The following is a 25,508-nucleotide window of genomic DNA, read 5'->3' as shown; positions in this document are numbered from 1 at the left end:
CTAAAAAAATAGCGATGCATATGTGCAATACATATACTTTCCGATACTTTATGCAAATCCCTGTATAGCCTAAACTTATCAGTCTGCTTAGGTAATAATTAAGATGGTAAGAGGCTTTCAAACTGAAGCCAAATATCCAGATATTGATCAAGAAGAGCATGCATGCTGGATTTGGGAGTGGGGGGAATGAGGGTGATATCACTACTGGGTGCAAGTACAAGCATCCCTTTATGGAGTGCAGAGGGTTCTGGGGTGGATTCAGTGTGTGGATTACATTCATGAGAGCCTTCAACACTATATCCTCTAGACAACTCAATTATTTCCCAGCTTGAGGGTTGAATTTGCTGTCATGGTCATCTGCAGCTACAGCACATTTATGGAGTCTCTGAGGCCTGGACACTTACAACAGAATGAAGGAAAAGGTGAAATGTGAAGTTACAGTTACGGCTTTCCATGTGTAGCTTGTGCAGACTACCCCATCCTTCCACCATGTCCTAACAGGAGACTCTTCACTCTGTTTAAAAACTTTTGGCTGGTCTGCTGTCCTACAGCCTCTGTTCCTCTCCAGCTGGCTGCTTAAACCAAAGTAGTGTAGGATAAAGACAAGCGGGGAGAACATAGAATTATAGAATCATTGATGTTGAAAAAGACCTTCATGATCATCTGGTCCAACCATCCCCCTACCACCGCTATCACCCACTAAACCATGTCCCTAAGCACCAGGCCCAACCTTTCCTTGAACACCCCCAGGGACGGTGACTCCACCACCTCCCTGGGCAACCCATCTCAATGCCTGACCGCTCTTTCTGAGAAGAAATGTCTCCTCATTTCCAACCTGAACTTCCCGTGTTGCAATTTGAGGCAATTCCCTCTAGTCCTATCTCCGGTTATGTGTGAGAAGAGGCCGACCCCCAGCTCCCCACACCTTCCTTTCAGGCAGTTGCAGAGAGCAGTAAGGTCTCCCCTGAGCCTCCTCTTCTCCAGACCAAACACCCCCAGTTCCCTCAGGTGCTCCTCACAGGACTTGTGTCCCAGGCCCTTCACCAGCCTTGGAGCCCTTCTGTGGACACGCTGCAGGGCTTCAATGTCCTTCTAGGACTGAGGGGCCCAAAGCCGAACACAGTACTCAAGGTGCGGCCTCACCAGAGCAGAGTACAGGGGGACGATCATCTCCCTGGTCCCACTGGCTGCACTATTCCTGATACAAGCCAGGATGCCGTTGGCCTTCTTGGCCATCTGGGCACACTGCCGGCTCGTGTGCAGGTGAGCATCAATCAGCACCCCCAGATCCTTTCCCTCTGCACAGCTTTCCAGCCACTCTCCCCCAAGCCTGAAGACTTGCAAGGGGTTGTTGTGGCCAAAGTGCAGGACCCTGCACTTAGCCATGTTGAACATCATCCCATTGGCCTCTGCCTATCGACCCAACCTGTCCAGGTCCCTCTGCAGGGCCTCCCTACCCTCCAGCAGGTCGACACTTCCCCTCAACTTGGTGCCATCTGCAAACTTACCAAGGGTGCACTCAATTCCCTCATCCAAATCATCAATAACAATATTAAAGAGGATGGGCCCCAACACTGACCCCCGGGGAACACCACTTGTGATCAGTCACCACCTGGATTTCACTCCATTCACCACCACGCTCTGGACCCGGCCATCCAGTCAGTTTTTAACCCAGCAGAGCGTGTACCTGTCCAAGCCATGGGCTGCCAGCTTCTCCAGGAGAATACTGTGGGAGACCATGTCAAAGGCCTTGCTGAAGGCTAGGTAGATGATGTCAACAGGCTTTCCCTCATCCACCAAGCAGGCCACCCAGTCACAGAAAGAGATGAGGTTGGTCAGGCAGGGCTTGGTTTTCATGAACCTATGCTGACTGGGCCTGATCCCCCGGGTGTCTCACCATATGCTGTGTGATTGCATTCAAGATGACTTGTTCTACATCACCTTTCCTGGCACTGAGGTCAGGGTGCCAGGAAATGAGGGCCAAAATGAGTGTTTCTGGAGAAAGGAAGGAAGGGAACAACATGTGGTACTGCATCAGAGGAATGGAGAGGGCACTGGGGTGTTTTTGAACAGAATTTGTCTTGCTCTGCCAGCTGCAAAGATGAGCCCTGATATAGATATGAGGAAGGTCTTGTACAGGCAGTAGCACAGAGCAAGAAACTGGCAGGCTTAGAAAAGACGTTACAGGAAGTATGACAAAGAGAACAGACGAAGAAGCAGAAGAGGGCTGTTCTCAACATCAGGTGATATAACAGAAGGGAAGTGACAGTACTTTAAGAGTGGATTATTTACAGATGTTAATGTCCAAGTGAGTCAAACATATAATTTATTTATAGATCTCCAGTGTAGCTCTGATACAGGCTGGCAACTTCCAGGAGTTGCCAAAGGAACACCGGACTTGCAGGGACCTGATCAACCCCAGGTTATCCTGAATAACCTCGCCATAAATTATCAAACATGTATTTCCAATGCACTTGGTCTCTACCCTTCACTGTTATGAGACATCTTTGCATCTCTGCAGGAATCCACGATCCAGCCAGACTCAGACGTAGCTTTGTGCTTCTGCGGCACAGTGCTGTACTTTAAACAGTTCTCCCCAGCTTATTCACCAGTGCTGCCAGAGAAAACCAGCATGCCTACTTCCAGCACTCTTTATTTATTTATTTATTTATTTAAATTTTTGCTACAGCACGGAAAGCAAGCTCCAGCGGCTTCTTCTAAAGTCACAGAGGACCAGAAATGCATGTGAGGTTTCATGGGAAAGCTCATCAGGGCCTTGGATACCGTTACTTCCCTGTCTCTGCTGGGCATACCCTAAATTATGCACTTGCTGCCTTTATTTAGCAGTCATCAGGTGAGCAATGAGAAATGAGTTTGCTGGGTGTCAGCTCAATTCCTCAAAAAACCAAAAGCCCCAGCACTTTTTCAGCTGCACCAAGCTCTGCAGACAGGTGGCAGATTAAAGGGGCCTGAACCACTCGTTATTCACAGGCCAGTCACATCCAGCTTTCCAATAGGCTTCTCTTGCTATAGCTGCAGCAGGGAAGCTGATTTGTTCTTTGAGAATGTCAGAGTTGCCATGTTTAACTCGAAACGAAAGGAAGAAAAAGAAAAACGGTTCCAGAAATGGATCATCCAGCCCACGATTCCTCTAACTATTTGCTATTCTTGCAGTCAGTTACACTGGGTCAAACAGTGGAAGAGGTAGAAGACAACCAAGTGGAAGAAATACATTTTCAGGTTCACAGTTGCTTCTAATCAAAGAGAATCCAGACTTGTGCTTAGTGGAGCAAGAATGAACAAGAGCTGGAACGTGTAAGCCCCACTGAGAATTTTTAGGTGCTGTGAGGTACCATTTTCTTAAACACTAACTAGAGGAAAGAAAAAGAAAGCACATTTATTAATGGGTAGACCTGCACGTTTATCTGCCTGTTTCTGTAAGTTAGGAAGCAAGGCTTTACCAGCACTAGCATGGACGATCTCCAAGTAAATAAATCAAAAAATAAAAAGGGCAGCCAATCGCTTTGCTAATGCTACTGGAGACCATCACATGATGTTCTCTTTCAGGCTGTCTAGACTAAACTCTGGCTGTGAGTGGGCAATGCTGATGCCTGAATTTTCAGCTTGTGAGAGAAATGCCCGTCCCTAATGAATTGCTCAATACACAGGCCGAAAAAGATGCCAAGTTCCTGTGCTCATTCCTTCCGGCAGAGCAGGGAGGGGGGAAAAGCAAGCTGCTCTTGGGCAACAATCCTTTTTGCTTTTGTCCAGACTCATCTCTTGACTACTTCTCTGCTGGACAGACATGGAGAAGCTCACGCACCTCGTCTTGTTGCTTTTGTCAGGTAAGAAAGCGTGCATGGCCTTGGGTTTCAGTTAACGGGCAGGGTAAAGGACTGGTGTAAACTTACTCTCTATCTATGCCTCATATAAGATTATTGATAATACTACAGGAAAAGACTGCACAGGCCATGAGATACAGTAGCTCTTTCTGGATGCAAAGGCATCTTCGTGGTAGCATACAGCTCTTCGGAAGACCAGTAAAAACTATTATGGCTGAAGTTCGCTCTTTTCTCTTAATTTAACAAAGGGCCAGCAATGATCCAAGCGCTCACCTTTTCTCACAGGGATCCTTTTGAGTCAGAACAGGAGTCTTATGTGCCTCCTCAGAGTGAAACTGCAAAATCCTATTTGTTTGCATTTGTAGGGGGTTGAATGTAAATTGCAGCAGCTGTGGTTCAAGAGGAGGAAAATAAAATTCATTGAAGCAGGGACCTCTCCTCTGAAATCTTAGGCATCACAATAAGACGAAGAACATCTCTTGTAGAGAGCAACACTCCCAGTCTCTATTTTCAGCTTGGAGAGCAATGTCCACCTGCAATGAGAAACAAGGCACAGGATCTAGCTGGTATTCCCAGCTCAAAGCTTTCCCTCTCCAGCCAAATTTTGGAGAGACTAGATATCTGAAAGAGTGCACAGAAATGTAACAGATGCAGGCTTTGGGAGCACAGAAACCTATCTCAATTATGACAAAAATCTGAATGAACTTGGAAAAAAGTCCACTATATTTTTTCTGGAAGCAAGCAACAAGGGAGAACAAACACAAACAGTAAAGGACCTGTCAGCAGAATTGGCTGAAAAGATAATGACACAGTTTTTTCCACAGGGGCATCAGCAAATCTTTAAATGACATGATTCTGATCAAGACATTTTTGCAGTGGTGTTTCTGGTCAATAAAAGAAGTACCTGGGGCTGCCGTGGAACTGAAGAAGCTAACTGAACTAGGGGCAAGGAAAGGTCCACAAGAGAAATAAGAGAGGGAGTTAAAATGTTTAGTTGGCTTGCACGGGACTGGACTGGACATGCAGGGAGGTAAGCCTTGACTGGAACTACCCAGTAGAGCAAAATATCAGGATAAAGGGTTGTAGGTGTTAGATAATTGGAGAGCATAGCTCCACTTTTATGCTTTCTTCTAGAAAAGCCTGAAAGACCTTCAGTGGTTTTTTTTTGTTTGTTTGGTTGTTTTTTTTAGTTTACAATTCACTCAGAATTTTTATGATTATTTTAAGACATGTTATTAAAAGGCTCTGCCAGCACAAAGTCCTCACAACGACTTATTTTTTAATTTACTTTTGTTTTAGCATTACTTATGGTTTCACAGAAGCCTCAAAATTTTTTCACTAGAAATACAAATACTTCCATAAATACCACGCTGCACTTCTCTCCAGAATTATTTATAGTTAAGACGGTCCCTTCTGCCTTTGCCCACCACAAAGAGGAATGGAAATTAGAAGTAAGGAACTAAGGCAAAAAATAAAAATAAAATATATATATATATAAAAATGAAGCTGAAGACCAGTTATCAACAGGATTAAAATTAAAAGGGTATTAAAAGACAGGGTGAAAACATCTGCTGACTCTGGAATCAGGAGTCGGATTAAGAGGTAACCTGCTAAACAGCTAGCTGGGTACGTATTGTAGGTATCACTTTCAGCATCCGCCAAGGTTGTTTTGCTTCCCTTTGGCTGTGTAAAGCCCTTAAAATTGGGATAATCTTCATGGGCATTTACTGCAAAGGACCTTTTCCACAGCAGAGTGCACATTGGAGCCAAATCTATACTTTTGAAACATTGGGGAATCTATACCTTTGAACCTTGCTGCAGCTGTATTCAAGTAGGCAGGTCGGATGCTGCAAAATAGGGGTGTTACAGCAAGACAAATCTGAGAGTTACTCAGAAACAATTGGTCATTATTGGGTCAAGCTGTGTTTTGATGATTTGCCTGGTAAAAAGACCTTTTAAAAGCCAAGCCAGTTTGCCTGGCGCCCAGTCAATCTACTTGAATACCCAGCTTCATGCTCCTCAGAACGAGAGGAAAATGCAAGTTTATTTTTAATCCCCTAGTCATGCTGGCAAACTGCTTCCTCTTAACGGGCAGGAGCCCAACGACTACAGCAAGTGTGATGTGCTTGCGCTCCAGACTGCAATCCACAGCAGTCACCACAGGGCCAGAAGGGGAAGATGAAGGCCAAAACTGGCTGAGCTTCAGAAAATCTGCAAATATTAATGGAACGGTTACCTCAGTCCCTACCCCAAGAGCTGCCTAGCACGAGCCAGATGACACACCAGTCAAAAGGATCACTACTGACATATTTCAACAAAGTCTGAACCAAGACTCTCATGAGGGAAGCAGACAGGTGAGCCAGCCCTACAGTTGGCAGCAGTCATCATTAGCGTTGTAAAAGAGGAAAACGGCATTTGTTTAGCCTAAACACAGTGATAAGCAGTAGACGTAAAAGAGATGTGGCTCACCACTTTCTCCTTCTAGCATCCTGTGCTGCAGACAACATCACCCTGGTGTACGGAGTGGAGGGGGGGACCGTATCTATCAATTGTACCTATAACCCCTGGCAGCAGCGGTGGAGAGAAAAGAGCTGGTGCAAGCAGATCGATGAGACCAAGTGCCAACACGTGGTGAGCGCCCGCCGCTTCTGGCTGCCCTTCCTGAAGAACAGGAACGGCACCACTTCCATCAGTGACAACGTCCACGAAGGGGTCCTGACGGTGACCATGAAGCGACTCAAGAAGCAGGACGCTGGGCTGTACCAGTGCAGAACTGACTACCTGGGGGAAACAAACACCTTACAGAAGGTGCAAGTGAAAGTGCTGACAGGTAGGTCCTGGGGCTCTGTGTTTCATGAGTTCCTGAGTTTTAACTTAAATTTCACGTGTCTGCAGATGTCAAGGCCTTACTTTGGTAAACATCTACTTTCCTAAGGAAGTACCATGTTTCACTGTCCCATTTTAGTTCCTAATTTACAGCAACTACTACAGACATCTAACACACATCATCTATAATTACCCAGATTAATCTCCTAGCATGCCGCTCATTGTCCAGTCTCATCTTGGTTACCTGTGCCTAACTGGGGCACTGGTTTTGTGAAACCAATGAGTATCACACAGAAACATTTGCAGACTAAACTGTTCTGTTTCTGTCTTCAGCTGTCCTGGAAACCCAAATGCCAGAGGAGCCTAGTGCTGTGCACAGCATCTCCAGGTAAGCCATAAAACTTTTTCACATGCTCTGAACTCTAACTTTCCTAGGACTAAACTAGATTAGCATCTGCAACTCCATTTGAAGCTGAGTACCACCACAGGCATATTCTCTGCCTATTCCTAATCCATGACAATTCTTGAAGCTGCTGTGTAGTTTCTAAAGGGAATGCAGTGCTTCAGGGACAGGCAAAACAAATCCTGCAAATGATAATTTAATGGTGGACTCAGCAGTGCTAGGTTAAAGCTTGGACTAGATGATCTTGCAGGTCTTTTCCACCTAAAACAGATTCTATGATTCTATAACTTATTCATACGTGAGATCTTACAGTTAAAACCTGTAACAGTTGTTCTAACCTCTGAGGCTCTGCTGTGCCCAGGCACGGAGCTTGTCACATGAGATGTTACCATCTTTGCACTTTATACTACCAAAATATGTGAGCTTTTCTAAAGGTTGAACCATCCCCTTCCTGGCTAAGCCTTTTTTTTTGTTGTGCTTATGGCTCCCCATAGCATCCATCCTGAAGCTGACTTCACTGTCTTCTATGTCATTGGCGGACTCCTGGCTGTCAAGTTTGTGGTGGCCGTGCTGATCTTTTTATCATTAGCAAGAGCGGGAAAAACAGAGAGACAGAGAAGAACAACTCAACCTTGAATGAACAGCGGGTCCTCCCTTTCCCCGGTGACCTCGTAAAGCATGCACGTGATGGAATCAGCTCCTCCTCGAGAGCGCTGCTTAGAGCTGAACCAAGAGAATCGACAGGGAAATGAACATCAATCATTTTCCGGCAAAGCTTTGCCACCTGCTGTAAGAAAGAAAAGGATCACCCACGGGACATAGGTATTGACAGACCTATCGCCCTAAAGAGCGAATGTCACCATCTCACCTTCTCTCATTGCCGCTGACCAACTTTTCCCAACGCAATTGAAGTGAAATGATGCTGCCAGTAACACCTGAACCTGGTGGAAGGAGATGGAACTGGGGGTTGGGGGGAAGGAGGAACATGAAATATTTTTGTCAAGAGATCCAGCAAAGACTTATCTATGTGCAGAGACGTTTCCCCAGACACAGTAAAGGCGACAGAGCTCTGCTCCATTTTCCCCCAGCTCAGTGCCAGGCCAGACAATGCTTTGCTGTAAATGAAAGTACAGATAGGCCAGTGAACATAAACAGGAATTCAGGTAATGCAGCTCAGCCACCGTGTGTTCTTGTGGAACTCATGAATGCACACAAAAACAATGTAAAAATTTTAAGACATTGTTCTGTCAAAATTCCCCAAGGAACTTTTGATTTATTGAAGAGATAATATCTTTTTTCAGCATGTCCTATACGTCTACAAAACTGCTGAGCGCTTCTTCCAAAAGCATGAAATATAACCAGAAGTGTATGGTTTGTAATGAAAGCCAGTATTAGTGTCTAGAAATCAGTTTTGTAACTGAGATTCCACCCTCTAATGACTGACCTTTTTTGCCATATTTACGGCAATGCAGTGCTCTGCTGTCACCTCACTGCTAGTCACTGCTAGTAACTGCTCCATACCACCAGGCAGTTATTCCAGAAACTTACCTTCAGCATCATTCCACTGGGGTCTGGATTGAGACCCGTCAGCGTGATGTTATTTCACGGTACTGCCAGGTGACAGCTTCTCTTTTCCCAAGGTGACCAGCCCCCACAGATTTCCTCTGGCAGAATGGATCCTTAGTGGACAGTCGGTGTGGAAAGAGATGCGGAACTGCAAAATGTAACAGAAAGGGATGTGAAGGCTACGCACAACCCTGAGCCTGCTTCCTCATTTCTCAAGTGAAATGTTCAAAGCATGAACTCTTTATACTTCTCCCTGCCTTTCATCTACTTTCTCAAGGGGATGTTACCAACACGATCATTGTTTATCACTCCCCCAAATGAAGCTGCATTTAACTGCCCAAAGACCCCAAACCCAAGGCCATTCACACGTATTTCTTTGCATTGCCTACAAAGCTAAATAAAAAACTGATTATCTTACTTAATGTGGATTCATGATAAAGGGTGGAGTACCCCGACTCACAATACATCACCCAGACAAACGGTAACACTTAGAACATGCCGGCACGTTTATAGTGTACAGAAGTGCCCCAGGACACCTGGGCAGGTTGGCAGGTCAAGGTGCATTTAGCACTGTTTAGATGAGCTCCATTTAGATTCCAAAACCAGACCTGGCTGTTCATGGTTGTGCTCTAAGTTAATTTCCTCTGCTTCCACAGGGTAAATTAGCCCGTATACAGCCGCACAGCACTGCAGCTGTACTAACGCAAATCTAGCTTTAACATTCCTGGGTGGCACTGTAGTGCCCAGTGTAGAGATGAGCAGTAAAGCAAGGGAATCACAGCTCTAGCCAGGAGGCTTAGGTCCTAATTCCAGCTCTAACCTGTTGAGAAACCTCATGCAAGGCTGCCCACTGCTTCCGTGATGTTGGGGGAATGTAATGCTTGTTCTCTAGCACTGTACAAGCTCTTTGGGAACAAGGATACAAAACTTGCATCTATGTGCAAAACAGCAGGAAGAATGAACACATCCTACTGAAAGCTGCTCTGTAGTATATCAAGGTGGCCCTAGAGACCAAAAATATCCGTTTCTTTCACAGCCACACAGCATGGTTGCTAAATACGGCTATCTAGAAAACAATATACTTAAAGCAAAAAAACAGCCAGTAAACATGGTGCAGCCTTCCCACATGGGAAGTAATATTAAGACTGTGGTTAAAAGATGTTCTTAGTGACTCCAAACTGGCATCACTAGGCAGCAGATGACTGTAAATGACAAAGCAAGTTAGCTTCCCCTACACCAGAGAATTCCTCAGTGATAAAGAAGATCTGGGATAATTTTTTTCTCCGTGCCCTAAACCACTTTGTACTTCAGAATGGGCGGTTTTCCAGCCCTGCTGCTCTTGCTGGCACTACCAGGTAAGGCTCAGAGACTTCTTATTTCTCCAGGGAACAGGGTACTTTCTGTGCTGTTGTGTGCACTGCACACTCTTATTTGCACTTTTTATTCAGGCCATCTATGGCCAGACACAGAATAAGACTGCCAGATGTCAATGAGGGACTACAAGGGGAGGACATATTCAGCCTGAAATGTGCTTATTTTAATTATACAAGCTTTTGCCTCCTCATTTTTCTTTACAGTAGTTTGTTAGTTTGTCCAGAAATTAATTTTATGAGGGATACTTGGCAATCTCTGACCTTCTTAGACCTTTCTCTCCCACCACTGAAGCATTCTTAGTCTGAAATCACCTAGCATATGGGGAGGGGAATCTGTGTTGCTTTCTCCAGATACGTGATGGATGAGGTATTGTGAGCAATGTCAGACAGGCTAGCTGCTGTTTGCTTTCTTACTGCCAATAAATACTGAGTCCACAGAGAGGAACAATCTGAATAACAATGGAAAAAGGGTAGTGGCTCCCTTTTTCTAGGCTAGGCATGGATGTTTATTTATGCAAACCTGCAGAGTTAAATAACTCTTCTCACAGTCCCAGCAGTATTAGTGGTATAACGTAAGAAAAAGTGGCACACTAAGCTGAGATTAGTTCTAGCATCAATTTTCTTTTTTTTTTGAAAGGATCATGCATGCCAGGAGAGGACACACACGTGTTTCTGCACGTAGAGGGAGACTCCTTCAGAGCTAACTGTTCATATGATGTGCACAAGCATTTACGTGAGTAGAAATTCTGGTGCAAGGAGCTATCAGAAAGATATTGTCCAGTCTTACCCTTGAGTTTCCCTTCAGAAGAAGGGATTAATCCTAACCGTGCACGGCACCGTTCAGCTGAAAGACTTTGGAGGCGGCTGGTTTTCTGTTATCATGGCAGCACTTCGAAGAGCGGATTCTGGCACATACCAGTGTGGAGTCTGGGTAGATCTGAAGCAAATTTTGCTGCAAAGAATACAGATGATGGTTTCACCTAAGGGTGAGCTATGAGGTCAACAGAGCACCGGGTGGGAGACAACCAAAATAAATCAAGAATGATACGTCATTTCCAGTTTTTTTTCCATAGCAAAGTATGGTGTATCTAGTCACAGAGATTCCACTAGAGATTATCAAGGGCAATAAGAAACCATAATATGTATCTGCATGTATCTAGAGGCAGAAATGGCCAAGAAATTATTTTATCCATATGAAATCAAAGAGCATCAAAGGGAAAGAAATCATTATTTAAAAAATTACCATCAAAAAAAATAACAAAATTTTGTGGGATTATACTCATCAGAAACAAATGGGTTTAGGTTTGGGACAGACAAGTTGATGAAAACTAAAAAAAAAAATACTTTTTTTTTTTTGTACAAAATCTTCCATTTTGTTAAAAGCATTTCCCAGACACAGAGCCCTTTCACACAGAAAGGCTTTGATAACTCAAGTAGCTGACTTGAGAGATGGAGCAACACCCTCCTAAATTGAACACAGCACAGAGGTAGCTCCATGTCACAGCAGCTGGGGAATTTGACAGCAATGACAGCCCTGGAACTTGATACCATGGCCGGTAACTTCCACGTCTTCTGCCAGTTCTCTTTGTGCTGGTGTTTGCTCTGCTCCTTTGTTGGGTGCGATGTGTGCTGTTGTGGGGATTGCATTTTCCTGTCTTTTGCCCCTCTGACGAATCACCACTCTGTTGTCTTTAGAACCTGTAACAATATTTGCAAAAAAAGGGAAATCCCTGTTCCTTCATTGCTCCTATTCTGTGACAGCCAACGTTGGGAAGCTTCAGCATTTTATGTGGTGCAAAATGGTGTCCCGAGCTAGATGTCAACCTATTATCAGAGCTAACGCTGATCAAAGTATCATTAAAGTAGGAAGGACTGAAATGATGAATGACTTCACAAGGAAAATGATTAGAGTGTGGCTGAAAAATCTCCAGCTTAATGACTCAGGCGAATACCATCTTGAGAGCCATTTCCAGGGGAGAAACAAACTACTGAAGAGGATCATGCTGAAAGTTTTGGGTGAGTTAATCAAAGAATTAATGATGATCTTCTAAAAGTCAGCAGTTTCTTAGTACTTGACAAGAAAGACTCCAGGTCAACGTTAAAGAGCTCTCTTCTGAGCCTTGAAATTTCCTGAGACACAGATAATTCCTGAATTTCCTTTCTTACACAGATTTTTTGATACATACTAATGGTAGAAATTGCAGCCAATTCTTGGGAGGGAGGCAGTCTGGTTTGGCTTCATTGACTAATGAAATTTAACATTCACATCAGCAGATGAAACAGACTCCAAGAGATCTGAACATTTACCTGAATTTCCACCTGAGTTCACCTTTTTATAACTGTTCATTAATAAACTTTTCTATTTGCTTTCAAACTTTACTTCTTCTGCTTTTAGCTGGTGCAGAAAGCAGCAAAACAGAAGATGCTTGGTGGAAGCTATTTGATTTTTCTGACAACTGAAAAATGTGGAGGGAAAGGGGAAATCACAAGATTTCTTTTTTAAGAAAAAGATCACAAGATATTTTTTTTCTAAAATGCTTCCTTTCTAACAGCATTCAATTGCAACTCAATTTTTACATCAGTTTCTAAAATTGTATGAATTTTCATGGCTTACCTTCTACAAAACTTAACCCCGACAGTAGCTTTCCTTTGATTTGTCACAGAACCCAAACTTATAAGGGAAGCAGAAACCACCAGTCTTTTGCCCCTCCGCACGTGATATAATCATCAAATAAGTAGGTTTTCCAAGGCATGATGAAATTCAGTAGGAAATATTTTGCAAGAATGAAAAAAAAAAACAAACAACAAAAAAAAACACAGAGGACTATAATCCAAAGGGAAGTAAACTGGACTCACAGGATGTCTGTTCCTGTCCAGCTAGCTACTAGCTGTCTGGCTGGGCCTACACCTGATGTTTTCATTTAGATTCATTGATAATAGGTACTATTGAACAACCTAAACAAAACTCCCAGATCCTTCTTGAGAAACTGGATGATCCCACTCCAGTGACTCTGCTGCATTAATAAACCTTCTTCTGCGGGTAAATAGCACAGGAGGAATATTCTTGTGCACAATGTCATGGGTAACAAACAAGCAATAACTTCAGAGCATCCTATCAACCTGCAAAGCAGAATTTTTAAGCATGAGAGAAAGTCACCAGGGATGGATCAATGTGGGAAAATCACCTGCTCTTGTGTTTTTGTTTCAAGGGGAAAACTGGAAACTGGATGCCAGCCCCACAGATGCCAGCAAAAAGGACCAGAGGTAAAAGCAAAGATTCCCAGACTCTAATCGTGGCATTCTGGATGCAGTGCAGGATTTGAGGGGTGCTGTCACAAACAGCTGAAACTTTCACATGCACACATACACGTAGGCTTCCGTTTCTCTGCCATGGGGTTTGGACCAACCTCCCCAAGTCCCATAAAAAGCTGCAGAAGTCTCCTATTGGTTTCAGGAGCACCAGGAGAGGTCTCTTGAAGATGCCCGATTTAACTGCATCCTTCCTTTCTACACGGTTAAAAGGGACAACCATATGGCCTGTGCAATGCTACAATGATTCTGCCTCTGGTACAAGCAGACCAGCCTAAGACCAACCCCATCTAAACCACACGGCATGTTAGATGAGAGTTATTACCAGACCTGATCAAAAGAGACCCTCATAATGATCCTGATCAAAGACAGATCATGAGAAGGGCAACTGCATCCTTATGAGGGATGCCTTTGAGCTCTAGTAGCACTGCAACTGATTGCAGGAAGAGATTTCAAGCTTCTGAATATGCCCCAGGCTTGCCAAGTGCCAAAGAAAATACAGCTGAGATGGATCCTTTGTGTCTGTAGACCAGTACTGACCACCCAGAACCAAACTTGTTTCGAGACAGCATGCTGAATTTTTATCCTGGAACCATACTCCATTTTCCAACACACAAAATCCCCTTCCAAATTAGCCTAATCACCTCTCATGCTGTAAATAGTAATGGAGATACCATGCTTTTCCTTGCAGGACTCGTTATACTGTCATGGTGCTGAGTTCCTTCCTGGCTACAACTGCCCTTATTGCTACTGTTACCCTCCTTGTCACCAGCTACATCAGAAGGAAAAGGGCAGGTAAAGCTCTCTAATCCTCTTCTCTCTTTTTCCCTGCCCCTAGGACCTGGTTTCACACTACCCTGAATGCCAGTAAGGTTTATTTGTAGTATCATTGCAAAGGGAGGAAACAAGACCAAGCTGAGAGAAATGCAACATGTGAGCTAAATGTCAGGGATGGAAGAGTGGGGGCAATCATTTTTAAGATGAAAAGGTAAAGGTGTGGTTCTGCACTCAAAGGAGATTCTGTTATTTGCAGGAGGAAAAGGGATGGACTTTAGCAGACATCCTGATTTCAGAAAAGGAGTGCTGCAGGTAAGAGAGCATCAGAAATCCCTCATTCCTGGTGCTTTGTTTGATCTCTGTCACGCAGAGATGCTGGCTCTGTGCTTACCACTCAAGGCGATTACAAAGCACACGATACCACACATCCTACAGCGAACACGTAGCATCCGCTCAAGCTAGCAGACTGCAGCCAGCAGTCTGTGTTTGTGATTGCCCACATGTGGCTGCAGAGCAGACACAACCTGACTCGGTTATTTGGCTAAGTCATAACCCCTCTGCATGTTTTTGTTTACAACACTCAGAAAAAAAAAAAGCAATATATAATTTTGAAAGTTCGCTGGCCTTGAACCTTTAGTAAGATCAACAAAGTTTCTCATCAAAGGAAAAATCTGCTAGCCGCAACCCCCCTAAATATTCTGTGTGTTAACTGTTGCTGCGCCTTTCTACCCAGTCCCTTAAGACTTAGGAAGCAGAGTTTGGTGTAAAAGAAGTTTCCCAGACTTCTCTGAGCACGCTTTCTTTTTTCTCCAGCATCCTCTCCCCTCTTCCCCAGCTTCATGATATGAGGCGAAAATATCTGTAATTTTAAGTGAGCTGAGACTAACATTCATAACCAAAAAATGGTGAATTCCTTTTCAACTTCTCACTCTTCACGCCTTTTCAGAAGGATGGAAGAAAAAAAGCAAGTAGAACTTCAGATGGGGATAAGAATGACTGCACAACATATGCTGTCTTAAGGCACCAACCTCCACCAAAGCCTGAAGATGTTACATATGTCAATGTACAGCCTTCACCAAAAGTTCTCTTCCACCTTGAAGAACCACCAGGGAACTCAGTTTTCTCAGGGCCTGTAGAATATGCTACTGTTTTCTTCAGAGCCGCAGCTCCACGTTCTGGAATTGAAAAAGAGAAAAACAGGTTCACTTAAACGAAGCAGCACAAAGCCTTGGGTTTATTCATAGAATTTTGCTGAACTGGGCTTAGAAACAATCCATTTGTAACCAGCTGCTGAAGCTGGGTACACATGGGATTGCCCGGATGAAAGCTGCTGAAAGGATGAGACACATGGATGCACAAACCTTCCCTGAAAAAATAACCACAATTTTCCAATAGTGCAGCATCACAATTCAGCTATTAGTAAGTAAACGTAGTGGAAGGCTGTAGTATATTTGCTTTCTCTAAATTACTCTATTTTTAAACAATGAACGACTCTAAACCCAAATACAGGAAACAGATTCTCTGTCATGGCAACAGATCCAGTGCCACAGCCAGCAATGGGCTTTGAGATACGGGAGCATGACACTTCCTTCTAGAGTTTTAACTTCAACAACACATATAAATAGTTGCATATAAAATGTTAATTATTGCCCATGCTTATTAGGTCCAAATCAGCGAAGTGGTAAAGCATCTGCCGAATTTTAGCAGGTAAAATTGTTTCATGTATTTCAGAGAGTCAAGGAAACATGTTTAGTTTTGTTGAAAAATTTGTCTACATTATATGTCTTCAGTTTGAACATACAAGTGCAGATTTTAGACTGTATGTATAACTTTGGATTTCCTCCCTTCCGTGCTTGTTTATTAATGCTACACTCATGCTACAGTATAAATCTGTCTTGACTGTACTACATATTACACACATTTTGATCAAATTCCTGAATCCTGCTATCATAGTGATATGTACAAACATCCACTAAGGATTATGGATAACTCCCAAAACTCAGCTAAAATTCTCATCTTAATCCTGTGAGTTGGGCCCAAAGCTGCTGAGTAAGACACAAAAATGGCTTTAATTTGTTGATATTAAGGTTGGAAGAAGCATCAGCTTAGGTACTGCGTGGCACGGAAAAAAAGGAATGTGGAAAGGCAGAGATGTCCATGAATCACATCATGTAAATGTAAACTTCATCTTGCCTGTGGGTTCTGGTCCAGTTCTGAGGACAGAGAGATGGAGCGAGGAGAGGGGAGAGAAGAAGGAACTTCTGTTGCCTGGTCTGATGTGGCTACAGGACATCAGGCACTTTACAACTGTATCTGAGATTATTTTGTCTCTCTATTGCAAATTATCTAAAAAATAAAACTAAAATAACATAAAATAATAGCTAACAAAATCATTTTTTCCCTTCCTAAACAGGCTTACATGATTGCATTCTTCACTTCCTATACTGACTTCCTGTTTTCTCTTCTTGCTTCTTTTTTTTTCTTTCTTTCTCACCACTGCCTTCACTAACTGCCTCAAGACTTACTGACTGATGCCCTTATGTTTTGGGGCATTTCTGAGACAGCAAAAGCATTTGTGTGGGGACCATACCATTAAGGTCTGAATTACACACACCAGGAAAGACAAATAATTAATATAATAAGCTTCAATATACAAACTCTATTCCTTATTTAACCTCTTTGATTCTTTGAATGCAATTAAACTTTTTATGCATAAATTCTTCACCTAGGCAATGACACACACAATAAAGGCCCTGAAGGCCTCAGATCTTTAAAGAATAGAAGTTAAACAACTAAGTCATGATAGCAAGTCTTATTGGTACACACTTCTGGTCTACAAAGCTGTAGATAACCTGATATCATATGGTGAAATTGAGGGTGTTTCTAGGTATAGTTTATCTCTACAGATTGCACCAGTCCTCTGTCACAAAACACAAATACGAAACTGGCTGTTTTAAAAAAAAGACACAAGAAATATTCTCAAATCTTTCCAAATTTGTAACATCTTACAGGTATTTTCCCTCTGTGTAAATGAAGGAGACTTGCTAGTCATTTGACCTGCCTACAACAAAGGCAGCATTGTTGGAACAACTAATTTGCGTTGGCACATTTGGTACTTAGTTAGCATCAGCAGCACACTTATCCACTTCTGCTATAGCCAGCTGTTGAATTCAGGAGCACTCTAAGTTGTGTACAAGCAGCCTCTGGACATCTGGGACATTACAAACCTGAACGTGTCTTCAGATAAGCCTGACAGAAACATCTACTCAGTGACCCTGCTCTGTATTAGCTGCTGAATAGCGATGTAGAGTTGCACGTGGCTAATGTCTCACATATCCTCCCAGCTTATCTTTCATTTGACGGTAGCAGGAAATAAATTTGCAACATTCTAGGAACTGGGCATATGAGATAGGTCGGGCACAGTGTATAGGATGTAAGAGGACAGGAGGTTTTTTTCTAAGACTGAGGCTATCTGTCAATACTTTCCACTCCAGTGCCTCCAGACATCTCCTCTGTCCTTTTCCAGGAGGTGTAGTTAAAACTCATCCCAAATCTAAACATTCTCTGCAGCCTACCCTGAAATATTTGTTTCTTCTTTGTCCACTTTGTCCACTAAGAGGACTGTTTTCATCTCGAATAGGTAGTAGAAGTATATCCATATGACTAATGGCTAGGCAGCTTCATCTGCTCACTACAAAGGGCTCTTGCCCTAAGCGGACTATAAGAACAGAGCAATCATATAATCAATTATACTCTAGAGATTCTGCTACAGTCGTCATAGTACGATGCCATCTAAATGCCTTCCAGCAGCAGTTTTGCAAATTGGGTAAAATTTGCCATATGCATGAGAAACCACAAAGATTTGAGCAAACGACATGAAAAGCATAATGTTTTATTAGCTACTATGTAAATCATCCAGTTCTGCTCCATGTCCTGAAAGACCCACAAAAAAAAAAAAAAAGGAAAAAAAAAAAAAACAAACAAGGAAAGCAAACTAAATTTTGGATTATATTGCTTGAGAGCAAAACTATAGAGATCAAGGAGTCTCCTGCTAGACAAAATTAAGTTGGCTCCTTCATAGCTTTCCTTTTCCTCTGGAAATCACGTAAACATGAGAACACTTTTGGAACATGTTTGTCTCTACCTCCTCAAAATAGAAAGAATCAGCAATGTGTTCTTGCATGAGAAACCTAAAGAACAGAGAAAATCCAACACTTATCAACCGTATCCACTTCACGTTAGTCATACAAAGTTTTATTTATTCTATTCACTCTAGAATACCTGTTAGATTGTTCTCTACTTCATGCCTTACTTCTCTCCCATCCCCAGCAACTGCAAAATATAGAATACCAGAAAGGAAAGATAAGGAACAAAAAACAGGATCCTGGCAACCATGATTAGCCCAAGATTAGCAGATATAGGAACTTCTCCCCATGCTGTTTCACAGCATAGAAACTTCACCCACAGTTGATTCACGTGGAAAACACTGTTAAGGCATCCAGCACAGGAGAAAGAAACACAACAGTGCTTGGGGCAAAACTTGCCCCTTTTGTTCTGCTCGTTGCCAGCTGATGATGCTCACATGTGCTCTCAACCTCTTCTAGCAGAAAGCTGCTTCTGCACCAGCAAGGGTAGAACCAGGCTCCAGGAACCACAGGAGTGCTTACAGTTCTTTCAAGCATATCTATGAATATCTATCATATCTACCATATCTGTCTATGAATACCAGTGAAGTTTGGTGTATCTCTTCTAAAACAGAGTACATCCCCAAAACACAGGAAATGGAATAGGCTGAACACGTTTATTTATTTATTTATTTATTTATTTATATGGCTGTTATCCCAAAGAGCTTTGCAAACTCTAAACATGCACAAGAGCTGTTTCAACAATACTATGATAACATACAACTACTTGCTGATACCACACAAAAAGATTGCCTGACAGTGCAGGACCTCAGGCTTGATAGAAGTATTTATTCTGTTATATACACTGTTAACATTGAAGTTCCAATACCGCTGAGAGAGCCTGAGCAGCACACGTGGAAGGAAAAGCAAGTATGTCTGAGAGGTATTAGTAGGCAGACATGGAAGCTGAGTATTTCTTAAACCTTTGAAAGCCTGCTCAATTGGCGGCTAGCCAATGTGACGCCCATCTATAAGAAGGGCCGCAGGGCAGACCCGGGGAACTATAGGCCTGTCAGTTTGACCTCAGTGCCAGGAAAGCTCATGGAGCAGATTATCTTGAGGGTCATCACGTGGCACTTGCAGGGCAAGCAGGCGATCAGGCCCAGTCAGCATGGGTTTATGAAAGGCAGGTCCTGCTTGACGAACCTGATCTCCTTCTATGACCAAGTGACGCGCTTGGTGGATGAGGGAAAGGCTGTGGATGTGGTCTACCTTGACTTCAGTAAGGCTTTTGACACAGTTCCCCACAACATTCTCCTCAAGAAACTGGCTGCTCGGGGCTTGGACTGGCGTACGCTTCGCTGGGTTAGAAACTGGCTGGATGGCCGGGCCCAGAGAGTTGTGGTGAATGGAGTCAAATCTGGTTGGAGACTGGTCACTAGTGGTGTCCCCCAGGGCTCGGTACTGGGGCCAGTCCTCTTTAATATCTTTATCGATGATCTGGATGAGGGCGTCCAGTGCACCCTCAGTAAGTTTGCAGATGACACCAAGCTAAGTGCGTGTGTCGATCTGCTCGAGGGCAGGAAGGCTCTGCAGGAGGATCTGGATAGGCTGGAGCGATGGGCTGAGGTCAACTGCATGAAGTTCAACAAGGCCAAGTGCCGGGTCCTGCACCTGGGGCGCAACAACCCCAAGCAGAGCTACAGGCTGGGAGATGAGTGGCTGGAAAGCTGCCTGGCCGAGAAGGACCTGGGAGTATTGGTTGATAGTCGGCTGAATATGAGCCAGCAGTGTGCTCAGGTGGCCAAGAAGGCCAACGGCATCCTGGCCTGTATAAGAAGCAGTGTGGCCAGCAGGTCTAGGGAAGTGATTGTGCCCCTGTACTCGGCTCTGGTGAGGCAGCACCTTGAGTACTGTGTTCAGTTTTGGGCCCCTCGCTACAGGAAGGACATGGACGTGCTCGAGCGAGTCCAGAGAAGGGCGACCAAGCTGGTGAGGGGTCTGGAGAACAAGTCTTACGAGGAGCGGCTGAGGGAGCTGGGCTTGTTCAGCCTGGAGAAGAGGAGGCTCAGGGGCGACCTTATCGCTCTCTACAGTTACCTTAAAGGAGGCTGTAAAGAGGTGGGGGTTGGTCTGTTCTCCTACGTGCCTGGTGACAGGACGAGGGGGAATGGGCGAAAGTTGCAACGGGAGTTTTAGGTTGGATGTTAGGAAGTACTTCTTTACCGAAAGGGTTATTAAGCATTGGAACGGGCTGCCCAGGGAGGTGGTGGAGTCACCATCCCTGGAGGTCTTTAAAAGACGTTTAGATGTAGAGCTTAGCGATATGGTTTAGTGGAGTACTTAGTGTTAGGTCAGAGGTTGGACTCGATGATCTTGAGGTCTCTTCCAACCTAGAAATCTGTGATACTGTGATACTGTGGTCCTCTTATGAGGAAAACTTCCTTTTGCACCAAAACAAAAAAGCTCTTTTTAATGGTCTCCATTCAATTGTATTTGGCAAAAAAAAAAAAAAAAAAAAAAAAAAAAAAAAGATAATGGCATGATACTAGAGTTCGGGGACAAGAATAAACCACCTTTCTGGACAATAACCAGGAATATAAAGGAATGAATGTCTGGGAAAGAACAGCATTTGGGTAAGATCAAGTTAGACGGTCATCTCTTACGCTTAGGGAACCCTGAACAAATTCCATCACTGCACCTGCAGGACACTCCCTTCTGCATTAACACTGGATTCTTCTGCACAACCTTTCAGGGATAATTATTCAAGGTGTACAATGACTCCTGCGACAAGCATGAAAGAGACTGAAATGTCACCCTGAGCATTATGACAATGGACACGCAGGAACTGGCTAGCTAAGGAAGCAGGACAGTGTGACTTCAGGGTATATTTCCCTTTATTTTGTTTGCACCAAAAATTACCGTTCTAATTAGCGTGCACCTTCTTTGCTCACAACCCAGAGATTCACCTAACACTCGAAGCACACACAAAAGGCACGCTGGCCAGGGCAAGGCAGCCTTCCTCCCCTTCTCCAGACCAGCGAGGCCACTCCAGGAGGGTCTCAGCACCTTCCCCAGCCCCAGAGCTGAGGGCTGAGCCTCCCTCCATGCTGCCCGCGGCCCTCCCTCACACAACCCAGTGCCTCCACACAGGCCACCCCACAGTCGCCATCTTGAGGCTGCCTCAGCCCGTGAGGGAAAGGCGGGACAAGATGGTGAAGTGCGGGGAACAGACTCCCCAACCTGTAAACAGACTCCCCAACCTGTAATCAGACTCCACAACCTATAAACAGACTCCACAACCTGCAAAGTTGTAAACTAGGTGTGTTTATTCAGCGCTGGGCAGCACACAGGGTCGCCCCACCACAATCGTGCGCACCCGCCACAGTAGTTCATCCTGTATTTATACAGCAGGAGTTACACCGGTAAGGGGACGTCTATACATATTCATAACCTCTCCCCGAAAGGGCGGTTTTATTACAATGAGTTCCGAGAAATTATTTCCATTGTCTCCGCCTTTAAATCCTCCCAATTGCGCACGCTCAGTGCCACCTTGTGGTCGTGGGCCGGGGTGTTCGGGATGAAGGCTGTATGTCTTCCTCACTATGGACTTTTCACTTCAGTCGTAAAACTCGTCTGAACCCGTTCTTGCTTAACAGGGAATGTGCTATCTGCCCGTTTTATCGCTTTTCTTTTCTTGCTAACTAGTGTTCACAATGGCCTGGGCTATAGAAATCCCTTATCTTCCAGAACTATCCTGCCTCAGTCCTGCCCTTGTGATTAGTTTACAATATACATCTGTGTTAACTAAAACTTGCAAAATCAGCATGGGGTGGCCTCTCCAGACCTGCTATAGCTCTACAGTTAACCCTTTAGCATCTATTCCTTACTTCAACCCCCCATTTTCTAAACCGTTAGTAAATTCTTTTACTTGTTTCTGCAAAATACTCTCTTTTTCTAAGGACTTTCTAAAGTATTTTCCTGATTCTATCTTCTGACGAAGTTGATGCTTTTTCCAGGATTCGTAGTCGGTTAGGACATTCTTACTACAAAATATAAAACACTTTGGCAACAAAATAATACAAATAATTATTTTAGCCAGGTGACATTGGGCAACCATGAGGTTAATTTATCCCACAACTCTTGGAGTTCCTAAGTAGCTCCATCCTGAGATATTTGATGGAGAACTTTGGTATGTTCCCAAATTTTCTGAATGTTGGTCTCTATTTCCCTAGATACAACGTTCTTCACAAGTGAGACATGTATGTTAGCATCAAAAGTTGCATCAGACATGCTAATTAAAGCTGTAATTACAAAGCAACAAAGTGATGAAACGATCTGATAAAATTACCACAGGAACCCAAATCTCGGTATTATTTCTTGTAACAATGCCTTGGTTACCTCCTTAGCCTTGTTGATTTGGCAAGGGAATGCTTCTGGCCATCCGGAAAAATGGAGGCTTTCTCCACCACCCAAGCAGAGGTGTCACAGAGCAGCACCCACCCAAGGAGAACCCATGGTGGGAGGCCCAGTTCCCTCCATCAGTCGGGGGGATGGGACTAGATGATCTTTCAAGGTCCCTTCCAATCCCTAACAGTCTGTGATTCTGTGATTCTGTCTCTAGCAGCAAACGCTGTGCCTCCACCTACAAGCAGCTGGTTTGAGAGGCAGACTGAGTTCAAAGAAATAAATAGGGTATTTTCTTCAGTACCTGCCCTGGTTTTCAGCATGGTGTCTTCTTTCTTCACTGATCTTGATTGACTCTAGGGACGTGCATGCTTCTTGCATTACGCAGTCTGTCCACCCTCCTGGCATTAAATGGAAGGGTGTTAGAGATCTTGCCACATTGTGCTGGCCAGGTGAATGAGCAAACTTGCTTGGTATTATCAAGCTGCTTTTCAATGTTGGGCCAACACAAAATGAGCAGCCCTTAAAAGTTGCTGATCAGGAACATCATCAGTCATGAAGGCATAGGGAATGAGGGCAGAGCTGTCAGGAAGACTTACAGCATAATGGAAGGGAGGAGATACAGGAGGAGTGGAGGGTAACGGGGGGGGGGGGGATTTGGAGGTCTGGGGGAAGACTGTGGCCCTGGGCCATTTTCTTCCTCTTTCATAGAAACACAGAATCACTAAGGTTGGAAAAGTCCTCCAAGATCACTTGGTCCAACTGTTCCCCCTACCACTGCTATCACCCAATAAACGATGTCCCTAAGCACCAGGCCCAACCTTTCCTTGACCACCCCCATGGACAGTAATTCCACCACCTCCCTGGGCAACCCATCCCAATGCCTGACCACTCTTTCTGCAAAGAAATGTCTCCTCATTTCCAACCTGAACTTCCCCTGTTGCAGCTTGATGCCATTTCCTCTAGTCCTATCTCCGGTTATCTGCGAGAAGAGGCCGACCCCCAGCTCCCCACACCTTCCTTTCAGGTAGTTGCAGAGAGCAGTAAGGTCTCCCCTGAGCCTCCTCTTCTCCAGACTAAACACCCCCAGATCCCTCAGCCGTCAGTTTTTAACCCAGCAAAGAGTGTACCTGTCCAAGCCATGGGCCACCAGCTTCTCCAGGAGAATACCGTGGGAGACCATGTCAAAGGCCTTGCTGAAGGCTAGGTAGATGATCTCAACAGCCTTTCCCTCATCCACCAAGCAGGCCACCCAGTCACAGAAAGAGATGAGGTTGGTCAGGCAGGACTTGCCTTTCATGAACCCATGCTGACTGGGCCTGACCCCCCGGTTGTCCTGCAGATGCTGTATGATTGCATTCAAGATGACCTGTTCCATCACCTTTCCTGGCACCGAGGTCAGGCTGACAGGCCTGTGGTCCCCCAGATCCTCCTCGTGACCCTTCTTACAGATGGGTGCCACATTAGCAACTCTCCAGTCATCTGGGACCTCTCCAAATGACTGTGACTGCTGATAGATGATGGAAAGCGGCCCAGCAATCACATCCGCCAGCTCCCTCAGCACCCTCGGGTGGATTTCCTCTGACCCCATAGACTTGTGATAGTCCAGGTGGAGCAGCAGGTCTCTAACTCCTTCCACCTGAACTGTGGGGGGCTTCTTCTGCTCCCCATCCCAGACTTCCAGGTCGGGAGGCTGAGTACCCCAAGGATAACTGGTCTGACTGTCAAAGACAGATATAAAGAAGGCATTAAGAGCCTCAGCCTTTTCCCTGTCCTCAGTAGTCATGTTCACCACCGCATCCAGTAAAGGATGGAGATTCTCCTTGCCCCTCCTCTTACATTTTTTTTTGTTTTCTTTTACCGTAGTGGCCAGGTTGAGCTCATGCTTGGCTTTAGCTTTCCTGTTTTTTTCTCTGCATATGCTGGCAACTTCCTTGTTCTCTCCTGAACTTGCCTGTCCCTTCTACCACTGGACATAAACTCTCTTTTTTCTCCTGGAGACTCAGCAAAAGTTCCCTGTTCAGCCACGCCAGTCTTCTTCCCCGACAGCTCATCTTACAGCACGTGGGGACTGCCTCTTCCAGCAGGCTGGAGCCTGCTCCAGCATCCTCAGCTGCCTGTAGCTCTGGAGCTGCTGCTGGATGGTGGGCAGAGCAGTTGGTGCCAGAAAGCTGCCTGGTTGCTCTGTACCCATCCCTGCTCTCCCCTTTTGGCTTCCCTGGAGCTAAGTGAGAGGCCGGGCTAAAGACTTGGATACTTCCCAAACAATGCTTTTCTGAGCTGGTCACTGGAAATGGATCTAAGTCCCTTTCTCCATAACAAAATCGAAAGGAAAAGTGCTTTAAGTAGCTTAAGACTGCATTTCATACTGTTCTCTGGCAAGCACACAAGAGAGCACGCACCCTTCTAACCTGCTGTATAACCCATGCTGATGTTTGCATGGGCTACATTTGAATGACATCTTTTTTAATTTAGGGATCGGTTTCTGCATAACTCCATTTTCTTTTCAGCACCTAAGGAAACACTTTCTATTACATTTTTCTTAGGCAGAAGCAAGCCTTCGAGTCTCTTTTGTGACTTCTAACTCTTTCGAAGACCCATTGCCAAAGCAAGGACCGCTTCCCATTTTTCTCAGTGAGATGTTGTGTTACACTTCACAACCAAAAGAGGTCAGCATCTTCTCAAAGTAGTAGTGAGCAAGAAGGAAAAGAGGGAGCAAGTGGTCTTTACCAAAGGGACAATTCTTGATTAGTGCCCTTGATTTCCCCACCCCTCTGTTTCCCTTTTCTGCTGGCAGACTCAATTGAAAAAAAGCACAGAGAAAGATCGCTAACCTTTAACTTCCTGTTGACTGCTTGTAACATTCTCTCTACCCATGAGA

The 25,508-nt window shown here is 44.5% G+C and overlaps 1 protein-coding gene and 1 pseudogene across 1 annotated transcript; both read left to right on the top strand.

Moving 5' to 3' along the window:
- The first annotated feature begins 3,790 nt into the window (after positions 1–3,790).
- LOC106045892 (triggering receptor expressed on myeloid cells 2-like) lies at positions 3,791–9,054 on the top strand. The gene is given in 5 exon segments (XM_013196664.3): positions 3,791–3,845; positions 6,328–6,672; positions 7,002–7,056; positions 7,566–7,647; positions 7,650–9,054. Coding segments are annotated over 5 exon segments (696 nt in total). The 5' UTR covers positions 3,791–3,805; the 3' UTR covers positions 7,824–9,054.
- Positions 9,055–9,928: 874 nt separating this feature from the next.
- LOC106045891 (uncharacterized) lies at positions 9,929–16,701 on the top strand (annotated as a pseudogene).
- Positions 16,702–25,508: the final 8,807 nt, after the last annotated feature.

The sequence above is a fragment of the Anser cygnoides genome, chromosome 25 (genome assembly GCF_040182565.1).
Source record: "Anser cygnoides isolate HZ-2024a breed goose chromosome 25, Taihu_goose_T2T_genome, whole genome shotgun sequence".
In the NCBI taxonomy this organism is placed as follows: domain Eukaryota; kingdom Metazoa; phylum Chordata; class Aves; order Anseriformes; family Anatidae; genus Anser; species Anser cygnoides.
The sequence above is the reverse complement of the archived record's forward strand: the minus strand, read 5'-3'. Positions and strand labels throughout refer to the sequence as shown.